Source organism: Nannobrachium achirus, assembly GCF_963921795.1.
Source record: "Nannobrachium achirus genome assembly, chromosome: 8".
Classification (NCBI taxonomy): Eukaryota; Metazoa; Chordata; class Actinopteri; order Myctophiformes; family Myctophidae; genus Nannobrachium; species Nannobrachium achirus.
Genome location: NC_137817.1, coordinates 18186777 through 18206124, shown reverse-complemented (window position 1 = coordinate 18206124; position 19348 = coordinate 18186777). Strand labels below are relative to the sequence as shown.

Sequence of the window (19348 nt, the reverse complement as noted above, 5' to 3'; positions counted from 1 at the left end):
TCTATGTGTGCACGTGCCTGCACTCACACACACGCACACGCACACACACGCACACTCGCGCGCACACACACACACACACACACACACACACACACACACACACACACACACACACACACACACACACACACACACACACACACACACACACACACACACACACACACACACACACACACACACACACACACACACACACACACACACACACACACACACACACTACGCTCCCCCCCACCCTCCAGTCTCTTGTCTCTCCAGGTCTAGATTTCCAATGATGCATGGGATTGCGGAGCGGAAAGCGCCGCCCACATAAATCTCACAGATATATCTGAATTGAAGAATATGAAACTGGAAAATTGGTACAGGCTATAGTCTCACAGTATAGCCCCGCGGTATCAGGAGTCATTATTTACCAGAATCTGGTCAAGATTAGGGAGCGGGTTGAGGTTTTTTCCACACTACAGTGGTCTGTCTGTGTCACTGATGGAGGGGGGCAGGGTGGTTGCAGAAGTTGTGTGTGTGTGTGTGTGTGTGTGTGTGTGTGTGTGTGTGTGTGTGTGTGTGTGTGTGTGTGTGTGTGTCTGAGTGTGTGTGCGTGTGACTGTGTGTGTGTGACTGTGTGTGTGTGTGTGTGTGTGTGTGTGTGTGCGCGTGTGCGTGTGCATGCGCTTGTGTGTGTGTGTATGCGTGTGTACAGTATGTGTATGCGTGTGTGCACGATTGCGCGCACGTGCATGTGTGCGTGCGAGTGAATGTGGCTTCGAGCCACTTTTAGTCTTCACAGTCACAATCTTCTTCTGAAGGGAAAATGAACTCAGTGAACTTCTCTTTCGCAATAAGCAAGACTGGCATCTGATACACCTACAGTGCATACTGTACAATCAATTACCATCTATGTTTTCCATATTATCACTGCTACTACCCCCCACCCCGCCCTGATGACCCCCCCCAAACACCCCGCCCCCAGGGCAGAATCTATAGCAAATGCTACATCTCTGTTTTGCCACCTGTGAGAGTAGTTGTACATCCATTTCATTCCCCCACGATGCAGTTGCGAGATTCAGACCCGGGCAATTTCCTTCACTATCGATTCTGTTCCACTTACTCTTCGCTCTCTTTTTAAAGCCTCCCACACAGAAAGCAGTGCCTTGACAAATCACTTCAGTGCCTTCACTTCTACGAGGCCAGAGCGAGGTTTTCCACAATAAGTAATCTAGTTCTCCTTTTGGCTTTCATCACAGGGTCCTCCTCAGCCCGTGAAGGAAACCTTCTAAATAACTAAATAATCCAACTGTCATTCTACAAACCAGATCTGTCCGTTTTCTGTGGAAAAGGCCCGTCGAATCACTGTTGTTTCCACTAGGTAAAATAAAAACAAATAAATAAATAAATATGCTATATGCCTAATATATATCGACATGGTATTTGAAGTAGAGTTCTCAAATTCTGCCCGAACCCGACCATACCCGAACCCGACCCGACATTTAGGGTAGGGTAGGGTAGGGCCTAAAATGAATGCTAATTAGTCAGGTCGGGTAGGGCCTCGGGCTCAATGAAAAAAGAAAATATATTGTTATTATTTTATTACTATTACTATTACTATGAAAGAGTAATGAGAACCCGACCATACCCGAACCCGACCCGACATTTAGGGTAGGGTTCTAAAAGGGCCTAAAATGTATGCTAACTAGTCGGGCCGGGTAGGGCCTCGGGCCGACCCAGTTAGGGCCGGGCCTTAATTTTCAGGCCCGTTGAGAACTCTAATTTGAAGTAGCTATAGGCCTATATTTTGGCAATTGTCCTGTATGGATTTGAAGTTTATTGAACTAAATGTAACTGAGGTAATGTTTTCATCAAACTTCTAGGAATAGGGGCGTTGGATGAGCATCAGCAAAGTTTTCTAAAGAACAAATAATGGACTGGCACAGCAATTCTGAGTTATTATATGAATTGAGAGCCCCTGGACAGACAATGCAGTAAAGAATTCACGTTGAGTCATACAGCCTTGTGAGGAAGTCTTGGTCAGAACTACTGTAATGTCCTATTGTATTTCATCCATTAACCATCACCTCGACCTATTCTGTTCTCATCCTCCACCCTCTTTGCGAGTTTTACACCACTTCACGCCATTACAAGACACACAACAGAGAGTGGCAATGACAGCATAGAAAGGCCCAAACCCATTACATTCAGCTAACTCCCCCTATACAAGGAGTGACTGACAGTGGCTGAAACCATAGAACACGCCTGGATTCCCGGACAGATGTCTTTTACAAGCAAAGCATAGAAAGGAGTACAACGTGATCAGAGGCATGCAGGAGACATACCCGACATACCTGGGAAAGATAACAACAGAAGTGCTAAGGTGCGAAATATTTGCGGTTGGAGGCCATTTGAAAAAAGAAAACCCTGCGCTTTTGTGTCTGCTCGTGTCCACGCGGCGGACAACGCAACACTCCAGTGAGCCTGCCGGAGAGAAGCTACTTTATCGTACGCTGGAGCAGAACTTACTTTCTCAACACCACTGTAACCTTGACAACCTCGTCGGATGCTCGACGTGCCATATTTCCAGCTAACCCTCCCACACAAGGACGCATTCTTTTAATGTTCATGGGAGACAATGCTGCTTACAAAACAACATGAAGAAAATCCAGAAGTACAGCAGCCATCACATTCTTCTGCCCACTGAAACATGACAAGATTTCCCCAAATGAGTTTTGCAGGATGGTTTTCATTACATCTTTCTGCATCAGCTCTCCGTGTCAGTTTCGCTGTTGTTGTTTTTTTTTCTTCTTCCTTTTGTCCCCCTTCCATCTTTTCATTTCAAAGTGTGGGCGGATATAATAGTGTCATGGCATCATAAAAATGGTCTGACAATGATTAATACTATCAATAATGAAGTGCCACATTTGACTTAATGTGAAAATGTATTATCCACACACACACGACATCCATCAGAGGAGACCTTTGTATATTGAACTGAAGTTCAGTGCAATATTTCTTTTCCCATTATATATTCTCCCCCCGTTCTTTCTCATCACGTACAACGTATTTCAGAATGCATTATGCCAGGAATCATGGGTGTGTGTGTGGAGATTGCATGTGTTAGTTACAATAACACCTCTCCTACTTAGCCACTTATAATCAATCACAATATGAAATAATGAAAAAGAAAAAACACAAACAAAATGATTCACCAGAGGCAGGGGAGACAAAGAGATGAAAGAACATGGAAGGAGGATAGATTGTTGAGTGGCTGGCTGGGGTGGATTGATGGATGGGTGGAAGGACGGATGGATGGATGGATGGACTGATGGGTGGACGGACGGACAGGCGGACGGATGGGAATGGATGGATGGATGGATGGATGGATGGATGGATGGATGGATGGATGGATGGATGGATGGATGGATGGATGGATGGATGGATGGAGGGAGGGAGTGAGGGATGGATGGATGGAGTGAAAAATTAAGGATGGATAATGGATTTATGGATGAATAAACACATGGCTATCTGAGTGACAGATGGTGGTCATTTTAGCATATTTCAGAGAGAGAGAGAGAGAGAGAGAGAGAGAGAGAGAGAGAGAGAGAGAGAGAGAGAGAGAGAGAGAGAGAGATTCCAGAGATTCCAGAAACTAAGTGGCTTTAAAGGGCTCACCTGTACAGTGTGACGGGAGGATTGGCCTTGGCTGAGCATTGAAACTTCACCAGGTTTCCCTCTAGAATGGGTTGTGGCTCAACGGAGAGATTGACCAGTGGCAGGTCTGAAACACACAGCAAGTAAAGATGAGCAGCTGGAAAATGAACGTGCAAACTGCAAAGACCAAATGGGGGGGAGCCAAACACACAGAACCATGACCAATTACAGAATGTGGCAGAATACAATTAAAACATCTCTGAGGTGAGGCTTAATTTATACCTTGTCTAACAACCGTGTTGCTCTGAAAGTTTGTTGAACATTTTCATAATAAATAAGTAAATAATATTCTCTCTCTCTCTCTCTCGATTGATTGATTGATTGATTGATTGATTGATTGATTGATTGAAGAATTAATTAGAAGTTTGCATAGGAAAAGGTACAGTTTCATGGCTTGTTTCAATTAAGATCCTTTTTTTGTCATATAACATTGAATGTCAGACAGATAGAACACAGTATTATGCAGAAGATATCGTAAAAACACAATGCAAAAATAAATGGTATTTACAATAGACAATAGAAATTAAGGTCAGGGGGAGCTAAGGATATATATATATATATATATATATATATATATATATATATATATATATATATATATATATATATATATATGCCGCGACACAAACAGTACAAAGTCAGGGTAATTTAACAAACAGTGGAACACACAGACAACTCGATAGCACATTCAGTAGATAACACAAACAAAAAGCAGCACATTGGCAAACAATAGCAGAAAGACAAAACACATACTTTTCTCAAACGCACCAGAGATAATTCTAAAACCGTAAGCTGTTCTTTGATCAGATACAGTACAGCTCCCAGGAGGCTGCATGCTAGAGGACTCAAGTGCCAAGTTGATTCATTTGCACTGATAAATGATAAACCACAGAAAGATGAGAGAAAACAAAACATTTTGTAGGTGAGGTAAAACTAAAATGTACATTAATGATGTAATATTGTGTGTGTGTGCGAGCGTGTGCCGTGCGCACCCGTGTGTGAGTATGAATATACTGTACTACCAGACTTATTATTCTAATATTAATTAGCAACATTAAAAGACATGAAAACAGTGAATCAAAGGCAGCTATGAAAGACCTGATAATGAGTTTCTCAGTGTGGTTTTTAATTTGCAAATAGGGATTAATTAAAACAGAATTCTTTGCAATGCACTCCATTACAATTAAAATAATGACCAACCACTGAGATAGCTACAATTAAAATACCTCAGAAAATAACAACCACATGGCTTATGCAAATTCAGTAAACAGTGGCCTAATTCATCCTAATTGCCAAAGGTGTAGGCTAGTGCTTTTAAAAAATGTTTAAAATACATTTTAATTCCCATCTCACCTCTTTCCCTCATGAGACAGATAGTCCTACTTTCAGATGTTTACCCCACGGAATCAGATAATTCATTTTAATTGAGTTGAAGTATCTGTAAGGGCTGCTAGAGCTATGAGGAATGCTGGGATATGTAGTTCAGAATTTGTAATACAATGAGGTGAATTCAGGACACCAGTGTTCAATAGCTGAATGGGTCTGCAAATCAAAAGGAGCAAGACGGTTAAGTGTCTTGCTCCTTGCCAAAAATAGGGCCCATAGTTCCTTGGAATGAGGTTAGGGGTTAAGTCTTAACCCCTAACCTCATTCCAAGGAACTATGAACCTAACCTCATTCCAAGGAACTATGGGCCCTATTTTTGGCGGTGCCTAACCCCTTATCCCTATTTTCTTTTTTGCATTTTTTACTATTTTGAAAAACATTTTATAATAGTTCAAATATCTCCAACATCACAACGTGTCGATGTATATCGGCTATTAGAAGTATTTTAAAATGTGTTTCAAAATAGTAAAAAAAAAGGCACATCATTTTAGGGATAAGGAGTAAGGCACCACCGATGTCTATATAGGGTGGGACTTCCGTTGTTTATTATTTAATAAATGTTATTTAACCAATCATTTCATGAGGTTTTCATGCCCAGTGAATGTAAACAGATCTGCATCAAAGTCCTTTCCTTGGGATGAGGTTATGCTGTTATGTGTTTTGCCAAGTCCTGGAAAAGACGTGCTGTGATTGGCCAGTACAGTTACTTTGATTGGCAGTTGTGCCGAACGCTCACCCCAACCCCTATAACAGTGATAATAATAAGCAACCGGATGTAGGGGTGGGCGATATGGAAAAATACAATATCACGATATTTTCCCAAGCTGTATCACGATACACGATTTTATCACGATTCTTTTTCACGTTGGTTTTATGGTTATTTTTCAAGTTACTTGACAAAAACTAGACTCTCTGGGTTCCTTTTGGGAGGTCGATGTGGTTGCATTTGTATACTGTCAGAGTTAAGTGGAGACCTTGACATTTTAAAGTTTGAGTACCGTATTTTCCGGACTATAAGGCGCACTTAAAAGCCTTTAATTTTCTCAAAAAACTCCAGTGCGCCTTATAGTCCAGTGCGCCTTATATATGGATCATTCATTGACATTGACATTCCCTTTAGCACAGCTCCATGTTTGATGCATAACGCAACGGTAGCGTCCATTATGTGCGCCTTATAGTCAGGTGCGCCTTATATATGAAAACAGTTTGAAAATAGACCATTCATTGACAGTGCGCCTTATAGTCAGGTGCGCCTTATAGTCCAGAAAATACTGTACTACTGATTTAGAACAAAATGCAGGTTTAATTGAATTCTGCAATGAATCTCTGTATTAACGATTCATTCATTAATTTTGGACTGTTTTGAATGTGCTAAATAACCACTGTATGCATTGTATCAATTGTCTGAAATGGTACCAAAATAAATTAACCTAAACCTTAAACAGGATTTTTTACAAGGGTCCCTCAATTGTATCACGATATATACGATACCTTTGAAAAGGCATTTCGTGGAGACATTGTATCATCTCAACGATAATTATCACCATATCCCCCACCCCTAACCGGATGTCTGAGTCATTGTCACCTTTCGCTTAGTTAGGAGTCCTGCAGTAGGTAGGTAACAGCTATCAGTCAACAGAACTTTCAGCACATCAAACCTTTTGTTTTAAAAGTACTCAAGTATTTCCTCTTACAGATCACTTCAATCTCTTGTTTGACAGGACATTTGTTCAGACCAGTCAACTATACTACTGCTGAAACAAGCAACTTAGTTTGTCTATTCCCTCTACAGAGGAATGGCAGTAGGTGTAGAAAAAAAAAACAAAAAAAAACACAAATGCCATTTCTGAAAGATGAAAAGAACTGTCACATATTTCATTTGGGAGTAGCCAGGGGCGTCAATTGGGTATGGCAGGGGTATGCAGCTGCCATACCCCATGGGTCGAGGGGGGGAAATAAAAGTTACTTTTAAATATAAATCCATGAATGTCTCTTTGTCTATCTGTGCTGGATATTATGTTGTTAAATTACAGTAAAATAACTACAAAAGCAAAATTTTACAAAATGGTCACTTGACAAAATGGTATATTCCCAGGTCAGCTGCACAGGTGCAATTCATTATTGTTAATTGTGGCACGTTTACTAACATGCCAAGTTTAGCTGCACTTGAACAACCGTTCCAGGCTGCCATATCCCGCCCAAGAAACCGTAGAAACGGGGGGACAAAATAAAATGTACTTCTTAAAATAAATGTATCATGCCTGTTGCTATAAGGTATGGCAACATGACTGGTGTCTTGCACGCGCACGAAGACACCAGTCATGTTGCCATACCTTAGCTTTTTCTGAACTGACGCCACTGGGAGTAGCTGTTTTGTACTTCTGTTAAATATTGTCCACTGTATACCGTAGGCATAGCACGGAATTACTTTTTGGAGTCAAACACTGCCATTATTCTCTAAGAGCGACTAATTTTTTTGACAGCATGGTTCAATCATCAAGGTACAGCATAACTGCCATACTGCACTTCCCCTTCGCCTCTGTAGAAAAAATTGTGTTGATTCAAGTCTGTAATAGAGTAAAGCCAAATTCAAAAGTATGAATTGGGCTTAAGACTGTTTTGCTGGATTGTCTTTAAACATGACCCAAACGAAATCTGGCCTTTACTTCATATTCATCATGCCTCAATTAAATCCTTATTTTCTTCACACCATCCGTGCCACATCTACGATGAAAGAAAACCCTCCAAATTAAAGAAGCTTGTGTAGATTAACTCGCCAGAGTTATTTATGGGAGCGTGCCAGATAAAAACAACAACAGAGATTAAATACAGTGATTATCTTGAGGACAAGACAAGTACACATGGAGATTGACAAGACTGCAGAGGAGCCAGGAGCCACTGTGTCTGTCTTGTGCCTATACAGACGAAAGAAAGACAGGTTGTAACATAGCCAATGGCTTAAAATACAGTCATTTACAGACAGCTGTCACCTTTTTAGGTGCAGGATATGTCTGCTTTTTGAAATCTCGTTTTTCACATACAAAGCAAAGGACCTGGGGTTGTTGTATTAAAGTTCTCCTATCTTAAGTGTTAGGTCAGGGGTAGGCAACATTTTTTTAAACGTAATTTTTATTTACAGTATGTCACATTCATACTGTGCAGGGTTAACATTATTAAATCATTTCAAGTTACACATTTCAGTCCATTTCAAGGTCCATTATAGGGGTAGACAACCTTAATTATCAAAAGAGCAATGTTTTTGTATTCAAAATATAACCTGGAGCTTCAAATTGTGTTTGCTTTATTTATTTATTCGTGCCTTTTTTGGTCTTTCAATATTCCTTTTTTTGTTTGCTAATTTCTCAAAGCAGATTGAGTATACCAGTTGGTGGTAAAAGCAAACAAAAACTTCCCAGCATTATGTTCCTTCAATAATTTGTTTCTTATTTTTACCTGGTGCGTAGGCGACACTTTTTTCTTTGCAATAGGAAAATGTAAGAATAGCTTTATACCTACTACAATAACACATTTTGATTAAAATGTAAAAAACTAAATTCCTCTACATACTTCTTTGCCCAAGCAACTGGGAGCCATGGGAGATGGCCTATAGGAGCCACATGTGGCTGTAGAGCAGCAGGTTGCCTACCCCTGTGTTAGGTTGATGCCCTGACTCTTATATGTGCTCCATGTTACAAGACTACTAATGTGCTAACTGGGAGTGCAGCGCTGGGCACAGAGACTCCCAGGGAACCAAACGGGCACACAGACGTTGCTGGAACTCAGCCAAATACACACAGTTCTGTGCATAGTATGGAAATGAAGTATTTTTTCTCCAGTCTGTGTGTGTGTGTGTGTGTGTGTGTGTGTGTGTGTGTGTGTGTGTGTGTGTGTGTGTGTGTGTGTGTGTGTGTGTGTGTGTGTGTGTGTGTGTGTGCGTGCGTGCGTGCGTGCGTGCGTGCGTGCGTGCGTGCGTGCGTGCGTGCGTGCGTGCGTGCGTGCGTGCGTGCTGTGTGTGTGTGTGTGTGTGCTGTGTGTGTGCTGTGTGTGTGCTGTGTGTGTGTGTGTGCGTGTGTGCGTGCGTGTGTGCGTGCGTGCGTGCGTGCATGCGTGCGTGTGTGTGTGCGTGCGTGCGGTGTGCATGCTGTGTGTGTGTGTGTGTGTGCTTGTGTGTTTGTGATTGCCCTGTGTGGGCACGGGATGCAGGGAAGCTGCTATTTTACCCTGTGGCTGTGCAGATGCTCTGGGCTGCCTCAGCTGCCACAGAGCCCTAGAGGAGGGGGGTGGAGGAGTGTGTGTGTGTGTGTGTGTGTGTGTGTGTGTGTGTGTGTGTGTGTGTGTGTGTGTGTGTGTGTGTGTGTGTGTGTGTGAGCGCACGCACGCGTGCGTGCGTGCACGACACAACACACACAAACCCGGTCTGCTCCCAGGCCAACAGCACTGTTTTCAATTATATATTAATTCATTTATTCATTTTTTTTTCTTCCTAGGATGCCACCGTGGTCCTACCAGCCCACCGCCTAAGCCACTAGACTAGACCCACCTGTGCCAGGTCTCCTATAGCCCGTACATGGCAAACAAGTTAACAACACATTGAGAGCTGCAAAGCACCCATCCACAGTGAATGACAAAACCTCTCCAAGTGTTATAGCGAGGGCCCCTAGTGAGTGTGTGTCCTGATGGGCACCTGTCCTGGGCACACTGTGTCCACACTGTAGGACAGTGCTTCTCAAACGTTTTAATGTCAAGCACCCACAAAATAATATCGTCACTGTCGGGCAGAAACCTTGTATCTCCAAGTTTCAAAAAAATGATTTTGCCCTGCTTCATCATACAGTACAAGACCGTCCGACAAAACTAGTGAAAACAGACGATCTACAAGCACACAACGCCTCGCGATGCGAGGCGTTGTGTGCTTGTAGATCTGCTGTTTTCACTAGTTTAGTACATTTTATAGATGATAAATACAAAACGAACGGTTTAGGACATACAAGGTTTCCACCCGACAACGACGATATGTATTTGGCCGCAGACCCCCATCTAAAAACATTTTGTGCCAAAAGCGGAGTACTGCTCCCACCATTCCGTGTGTATGTGTGCGTTGCGCACAGCCATGTTAACACACACACACACACACACACGTGTGCGTGACAGCACGGGTTCATGGGAATATGTGCCCACACACACACACACACACACACTTCTACAGTAAAAGAGTGAGGGCGGGGGCTTGTGTCATAACAATCCAAGAAAGCCGTCCAAGCAGCAGCGTTAGCAGCCAGCAAGGTGTTTTAGCCCCAGCTAATTGGACGTACAAAGAGGAGTGGGCAGAGAGAACTTCAGGGGCAAAATGACAGATGTGACAATGGTGGAGGTGGTAATGGAGGCCAGCACGAGGCTAGAGGAAAGGAGGTAGAGAGAGAGAGAGAGAGAGAGAGAGAGAGAGAGAGAGAGAGAGAGAGCGCACAAAAGAGTGAGAGAAAAACATTCAAAGAGAAGGGAGGGGAGAGAGATTGAGTGAGAGAAGGGGCGTCACAAGGGGGGGTGGGGGGGGAGTGGGACTGAGTTACTAGGGCCCAAGGTGGAGGGTCCTTAATTATTGTATGCTTCAACTATTGAAAAACAGCAGATATACAAGCTCACAGCGCGGCACCGAGTGCCGCGCTGCGAGCTTGTAGATCTGCTATTTTTTGAAAAGTCTTGAAAATGCGCGCAAATCTTTGAATATGTATTTTTTTAAGCAAACATTTGTAACTCAAATTTTGCTTCTGTGGGGTCCCTGGAACTAAATATTTTGAGATGGGGGTCCATGGCCAAAGACATATGATTTTGGGGGTCCTTCACATGAAAAGGTTTGAGCACCACTGACATAGAAACATAGGATTTTCAAAAAATATTCAAAAATATTCAAAAATAGCAGATCTACAAGCTTGTAGATCTGCTATTTTTCAATAGTTAAAGCACAAAATAATGTGTAATAATGCATTCCCACTCTAAATGGGTTAAACCCCCTCCCCATTCATGGGGGGCACACAGTGAATCCTTGTACCCAGGGCCCAGAATTTGGTGTGACACCCCTGGAGGGAGGGAGAGAGAGAGAGAGAGCACAAAAGAGTGAGAGAAAAACATTGAAAGAGAAGGGAGGGGAGAGAGAGCAGGAGGTGGAGGAGGCCATGGCGATAATTGTTGCAGCAATGCAGAGGTCTGTTTCTTGGCCAAACACACTGCCCTATGATAAGTTACCCCTCCATGCAAAACTTTTTCACCTCTGTCAGGAGGGACCTAAGGACATCAGGCTCATTACTGTCAATTGCATTACTGATCGAGTGGGGAGTTCTTTCAAGTTGCTCGAGGCGTGACAACTATCCCTCCCTACAAGACGTCTCAGTCCTCTCTGGAGGAAGCTGCGGCGTGATGGCATTACGTCCTTCCGCTAAGTGACAAACGGTTTGGTGGATGGCCGTGTCTCCCTAGAATTTTAAAGCGCTAAAGAGGGTCAGGGGAGAGAGATCGCTGCCAAAAAGTCCTCCAGCGCGGGCCCTCTGGGGCAGACGAGGGATCGGGGGGGGGGGGGGGGGGGGGGGGGGGGTGGATGTGTCACGTACTGTAGCCAACCTTTGACCAGTCAGAGATGACAGACAGCTACTTAATAGAGAAGTTGGTTTGTCACTTTGATGTATAAATGCATGAGTTGCTGAGCGAGCTCGTTTGAGGCTGGCGGACGACAGGACATCAATATGCAAGCCCCGTTAATTCCTACGATTCGTCAAGAGAATGGTAGCGAGGGAGAGAGCAGGAGAGAGTGAAAGATGGATGGATGGATGGAAGATGGGTGGGGGGATAGGTGGATTGATGAAGCAGTGGCAAAAACAACAGGATTAATTGAGAAGAAGTGGGCAAGGGGGGGCGGGTGGAGTTGGCTGACAGCTTTTGATCGGTTAGTTCAAAGCATAGAGCAGATGGCGTTTTTGGAACAATCCCTCCAACTTTGCTCGCTGCTGTTTCTTGGAGATGGAGCCAGTGTGAATGGCTTGTCTCCCCCTCTTCCGTTCTTAAAGCCCCATTTCCAATCTCTCCAGGTCATTGTAGACAGCTGTTCTCCACCAGGACCAGCTTCAAACTTCTCCAGGAGTGACGTCTGGTGCTTCTGACGGAGAGCGGATGTTTATTTGCCACCGCCATGTGGCTTATAGCCTTAGCAATATGGGCACGCAGTCCCCTGATTGGCTGAGTCGATTACTGGGAGGTGAGCACCGAGGGATAGACAGATTCAGCTTCAACATCTTGATTATGATGTATGGAGCCATGTGTGGCAAACACACAAAATATTCCAAATGTTGCTCAGTGATGTCTGATTTATACTTGGTTTGCGTGCTGTCACGTAATAGACAACATGCCAATCTACAAGCCCTCAACACGCCGCACCGCCGCGCGTTTGGAGCTTGCAAATCTGCCATTTTCAGTGCACGACACTGGCGCGCAACTAAGTATAAATGAGGCTTTAGTTCAACACAGACAGATGTTTGAGTGTTTCAGATGACAGACTGTATCATGGTGGGGCTTTTATTCCTCACAGCGTACCTGTGGGGGTCTAATGTGTTTGGGAACATCAAGGATTTACAGCAGACTGTCAGCAGACTGAAAGCAAAGCTTTGTTTGCAGCATCACATCTTCACTGAAACTATGATCTTGCACATTAGAAACTCCCCCTCCACGCGGGCAAGTGGAGAACATCACACGGACAGAGATAATTCATCAATACAACGCAATTAGGCCTTTATCCCACATCCAGTAACTTGGAGCCAGTAACTTCCTATCCCAATTTATTTTAATAATTCTCCGTCTCGCTTTATCTTGTTCTCTGTGCCTCTCGTTCTCTCAGATGAATTTGCCATTAACCGCTTGATTAAGCAACAAGAGCACGAAGCTGAGCCAGCTCCAACAAAAAGATTCTGCACATCTGCATCTTCTTCATTAATTAGTCGCTTTTTTTTTCTTCTTTTCACCCCACATGGCAATGTGAACGCATGAAGGAGCCTTTGCCACCCCCACTTCTATCTCTCGTTCCCTGCATTTCCCCCTAAGCCAAAAGCCTCTACAGACAACAAGTGATTAGGATAATAAAGTTCAGTTCATGTGTTTATTTCAAAATTCAACTTTTTGTAAAAAAAAAAAAAATCAGGGATCGGTTGGGCTCAGAGTGAGAAGACCATGGACTAATGTAGTAAATAGCAAAAAGTAAACTCATAACACACTGTCCTCTTTCACTTGCAATTAAACAATATATCGTTTTTGGGAACAGATACACCAATGTCTCAGTTCACACACCTTCATCAGGTTTGCCTGCAAGTCGCTCTCTCTTTCTGCCTCACTGTATCTTTATCTCAGGTGCGTGCCTCCAATTAAGAGCCTTCCTGTCCCAACACGCTCTGCAGCTGATACAACATACTTGGGTGATCGGACCCCACAAATGGCAGACTTTATTTAATTTTATTTAATTTTAATGTCACCATTAGGATAGTTACAGTATTTTTTGGGTTGGGCATCCACTAAGTGGAGAGGGCCAATCCTTCAGTAGCACCGGCCCACAGAGCAGAGAGACATCACACGATTGGTCCACTGGCTTGTCTATCATCTGAATACTGGCCTAGTAGCCCAATCACAGCCTACTGTGGCCCAGGAGTCCCACCCAAACATTTAACAGCATACAAGCCCACAACGCGCCGCTGTCTCGATGTGTTGTGGGCTTGCAGATCTTCTATGTTCGCTTCACGCCTGTTGTGGTGGGCCAGTCTGGGCCAAGATGCCAGGGCCGAATTTATGTCCCAGTCCGGCCCTGTGGTGGCCTGATTGCTTTGATTGACTTGGTGTGTAGACATTGACATTGACATTGACTTTGACATTGAATTGATTTTTTTTGCAATTACAGTATATCACTGTTGGGCAGAAACCTTGTATCTCCAAGTTTCAAATGTGTACGTTTTTTCATAAAGCAAAGCCCTTCTTCATCATACAAGACTGTCAGACAAGACTAGTGAAAACAGCAGATCTACAAGCACACAATACCTTGCGGTGCGAGGCGTTGTGTGCTTGTAGATCGTCTGTTACCACTAGTTTCAATAATTTTTTAAATAATAAATACAAAACAAACGGTTTTGGAGATACAAGGTTTCCACCCGCCAACGACGAAATGTGAACCTTGGAAATTTAAATGGAAACGTCAATTCGTTCGTGAAGAGTATAGTACAAAATTATGCGCACGCGAATTGTCTTAGCAGTGACACGTTTAAAATAGCAGACTTTTCAAGAGTGAGGGAAAACGAGCTGCGTGAATTCTTGTCATGACACATTAGGGCACGGGAGATAAATTGGGCCCTGACGGCGTGGGTGTGTTTACACCATTTAAAAGTGCAAGAGGTGGGGCGTAAGCAACAGCAAACCCACAGTCACACTGCTGGAGAAACATTTGCACTGCACAGCAGCCTTCGCCCTCCCCCACTATCAAATTACAGGCAGCTAATGGACTGGTTTGGACAACTAAAGTCAGCAGTCTATCAACTCTTTTTTTTTTTTCGCGAAAATCCCTCTCATTTTGGTAATACCACTGGCACATATTGTATTTAGATGCTAATTTGGTTCGCCCTCCGGTTGGGATAACTGCATGAACTTCTGTTGGGCAGGAAATGCTGAGGTGGATGTAAATCACTGGCATTAAAATGATAACGGGGTAAAGCCTGCGGAAAAAATGCATTGGATTTTTTTGGACTGGCTTAAGCAGTAAAAGCAATGTGTCACGGTAATGTTTAGATTAGTCTCATTTGGAGAGCTCTAAAAGGATTGCGGGAAGGGGGGGGGGGGGGGGGGGGGGAGGGGCAGGCGGGCGAGAGAGAGAGAGAAATAATAAAATGGGCCTTTACAGGTGAGTGGAATAAGGCTGTTAAGTCTGAAAACATTTTAATTACTGTTGTTGCCACAGACATTATCACATTAAACCAAATGGTCGTTTAGATAACGCTAAGCAAGGAAAGGAGTGCCTAAGCCTTCAACAAAATTATTCATATTAGGAGACACACACACACACACACACACACACACACACACGTGTATGCAGACTATGCACACAGCCGCGCGCGCACACACACGCACACACAAGTACACTCCCACACGTGCTCAAACACACACACACACACACACACTCACACACACGTGCATTGTTTGAAGTAAGCGATTCGCAATCTGATTGAAGAGTGCCATAATATGACTGCAAGTTGGTATCAGATTACATACAATTTTCACAAAATGTGTATGTGTGTGTGTGCGTGCGTGCGTGTGTGCGTGCGTGCGTGTTTCCAAAGACGATTTGGATGTTTTTTTACGATAAGACAAAATACAGATTCACTGTTAATCAGTGGATTTTCTGATTTTGCATAACCCAATACGGTTGCTTGAAATTACTGATGAACTAACAGAATCAAATGCACTCAAACACACACGCACGCACGCACACACACACACACACACACACACACACACACACACACACACACACACACACACACACACACACACACACACACACACACACACACACACACACACACACACACACACACACAAACACACACACACACACACACACACACACACACACACACACACACAGACAGAGACACAGACACAGACACACACACACACACACACACACACACACTACAAGTAACTAATATGCAAACGCATTATGCAGACGCCTGAGCAGAATCGGATTACCGGCTAAGTGTTTGCCACCGCCCATCATCTCCATTTGTTATCCTGGACAGCTTCTATTGAAGTCCTTCAGCTCAGACATTGGCAGTGCCTAAACACCCCAGGACCCGACGAGAGACTATGGTGCCAAGCCGAGCATTAATGCAACTTAATCAGAGAGGAGTGGAAGAGTGCAGGTGTGCTTGTTAAGTGCAGCACAAGCAGTGCTCAAAAAGATAGACGTTCTCCTGCGCTCAGCGTGGTCCAGAATTAATCAACCTTTTAAACTGAACAAGGACCCCCACTTTGATATTATGCGTTAAAAGGCCCCCATGTTGTACAATCTTTTATCTCTGGGATCTTAAACTGTGTTTATTTCACTCTGAGAGTGTATAAATGGAACCAAATCCATTCACATTCACATTCTCAGCCACGTTACAGACCTGTTAGGGTCTGCTTTCTCCCCTCTTTTTTCCTTCACTGACAAACATGCAGATATTATTCAAGTTATTATATTATTATTTGTCATTCAAGGGCTTTTGTACAGCGGTATAGCTGCAGCTGGGTCATGCCTGGTTGTTTTATGTTGGGTTTGTGGGGTGGATGTTTTGGCTGAGGAAGGTTTAAGTTGCCCTGCAAGATTTGAAAAATACATGATTTTGTGCTGTATCTGCTTAATGCTTGGCCATGCACTGGCTTGCAAGTTGGGATAAAAAAAGATATAAAAGAATCGCTGTGAGAAGAAATCTTATACCAATCTTTGAATGCAGTGTCTTCCAACTATCTATGTAGTACATCCTTTGTATCCCTGGCATGCCTGGCATGAAAGGTGTGTGCATGTATCGTGCACACACGTGCGTGTGCAGTAAAGTGCCCTGTCTTCTCTGAACACTCACTACATTTTTCACCAAATCTTCTCTTGTGTGCTTGTTTCTGGTGCGTGTCCGGTGGGGCTGTCTACCATCCTTCTCCTTCTCCGTGTGCTCCCCTTCCTCAGGCTGCCGACAGATGCTCATCATCAATATTTACCACCCCCGTGTCCTAGCACACTGCCCCCTGTGGAGGGGGTGGCGCAATAGGCCAGGCCTCTGCAGGGCTTGAGAGGGAGGGGAGCCTATGTCGACTGCTCCTCCACCTCGCTAAAGCTCCATCATTTATTGATACAACACCTGTTCTGCTTGTAACAATAGGGACCAAGGGGCCACACGGTTTGCGTACCACTCTCCATTCACCTCGGGTAAAGCTGTCAGTATGACTACACACCTCTGCATATTCCGGTCATTCAGAAGCCGATTGTGTTGCTCCATAATCCACAGCAAGCTAGCCGTGTGTGTCATGTGTGTGTGTGCGTGCGTGCGTGCGTGTGTGCGCGCGTTCATGTCTGTCTGTGAGAGAATGAATTTCTGTTGGTGTGCCGACTCGAGTAAAGCTCAGAGTGTACAAATGGGACCAAATGGACCTAAACACATGAGGATTTTACTGTGTACAAGCCATGCAGTTCCTGTCATCCAGAACACTGTTGCATTTTCACTTTGTGCCTCCTGTTGAAACTAGTTTCCTGCATCCCATTCTCAACACAAAGCCACCAGACCCTGGCTGGCGCACAGGCAGCTCTACAGGGATGCCAGAGTCTCAGTGCCACTTGAAGCACTTCAGTGTCTTGCTTAAAGGCACTTTATTGTGAATGTCCAGTGTTTCAGCCTCCATCCTCCATGGCTTGTGCGCGCAATAAACGCTTCTGTTGCTAGAATGAAACAGCACTCTTTAACATATTAGCCAAGCCTCTGTACCTCAGCGCCTGCCGGCCAGTTTCTCATTTTTATAAATTATATAGAACAAACACGCTCACGCTGTGCAGCCTTTCATATGCTATTGCCGCCGCAGAATACCTTGTAATCAAATTAATCAGCCCTGGGAGTTATCCTTGATGCCCAGCGCGAATGAATCAAAGTTCAATTACAGTACGTTTGATTTCAGAACCGGCTTAATTAGGTGGTGCTAGACTGCTGAAGGCTGTGGAGGCAGAGTGCATCTCACCTGTCAAGGGTGGGGAGGGATCAGGGGATTGAGATGGAGACTTGGTGGATGGATGATGAGTGATGCAAGACAGGGGGTTAATTGTGTAAAAGGGAGAATTTGATAACCTGCTGTATTTTTTCTTTTTTCTGGGTTATAGTAAATGTATTTTTATTCCGGGGCTGCAGTATAGGAAGACCCTAATTGCAGACACATCACTATGTTCAGGGACATTCATTCATTTTTCCATATTTTCCTCTCTCTCTCTCCCTCTCTGTCTCTCTCTCTCTCTCTCACTCTCTGCATGACAAAAAGAAATGATGGGGACAAACTGCCAGGGTAGCAAACACCAACAACTGTTAATCATTTTTTACACCGCGCCTGGGCTGTCCCAGCGCAGTGGAACACACCTCTTGTGGTGTACATAATGAAAAGAATGGAGCCGTCAGTTGTAATGGCTCTCTAAATAGCATTTTTCTGCTTTATTAGTCGTACTTAATGGTGTCGAATGGGGCTATGAGTGATGCGAAATCCTTTTGTTCAGAGCCGGCCCTCACGCTGTGAGTGGTCCTTGATCGAAAAAAGATTCCCCGACAATTGAGGCTCAATGTGTTCCACACGCTGGGCTTACTTTGCCTATTTTGGAGGGGGATTGTGCACGTCATTCATCAGAAAGATTGATGGCTCATGCAGGGAAAGGAAAGAGGCAGGGATATGTGCACAGTGGAGTGGTAGAGAGGTAGTCAAAAAGGACAAAACAAAGAAAACCTCGTTCATTTTAGACAGACGGATTTGTGTGATATTTCATTACATGGAACAGAAGTTAATGATGACTCGCCCATTCCCTCCCACATACTGGAGGCAACATGGACACCAATAACAAAATAGCCATCAGAGCTTTCAGATGTTTACAGAACATTAGCCAAATGTGCCTGCCTGACAGCTTCGGATATCTACGTACTGCGCACTACTGGTGCCTTTAGTGGAAAACTTTTGCCAATTTCGAAATTAAATCCTATATTGTTCTGATGCGAGAGATTATTTATACTGTATAGTGTGGATAAGAAAATACCCTACGTCTACTGTATAGTGTATTTCTATTGACATCAATGTGTAGTTTTGCGCCATCAGGAGTTTTATCAGTTGTCTCATAGCAACGATGTCTGAACTACAGTAAAGATGGTGTCACGTCTAAGTGTCCAATCTGGTGCACTGTCTGCTTCAAATACCTTTATTGACATGGTAACAATTATTGACCCAGGGGTCCTAGCTGACATGGTTGAAATGTAGCAATGGAAGAGTAGGGATACCACCTCCAATCACTGCAGATGTGCTAGTTATATTGTGTTTACATACTATACAGATTGGTTAATACATTTGTATTCATTAAAATAAGACCTGGATTGTAGCTTTAAATGCATTGTGTGAAAGAAACACTTTTCATCAGCACTGATTACTTGGGAACTTTAGGAGGACGGGGTAAAGCTGGTTCAGAAGAGAAAGA

General features: G+C 43.8%; 1 protein-coding gene across 1 annotated transcript in view; it reads right to left on the bottom strand.

The window, feature by feature from the left end:
* kirrel3b (kirre like nephrin family adhesion molecule 3b) overlaps nucleotides 1–19348 on the bottom strand; it is a gene marked incomplete at both ends in the record, with an annotated part of 254831 nt that overhangs the window by 36581 nt on the left and 198902 nt on the right. Inside the window, one exon of the mRNA XM_080731474.1 lies at nucleotides 3664–3769. Within this exon, the coding sequence (XP_080587600.1) occupies nucleotides 3664–3769 (106 nt within the window). The remainder of the gene's footprint in view (nucleotides 1–3663; nucleotides 3770–19348) is intronic.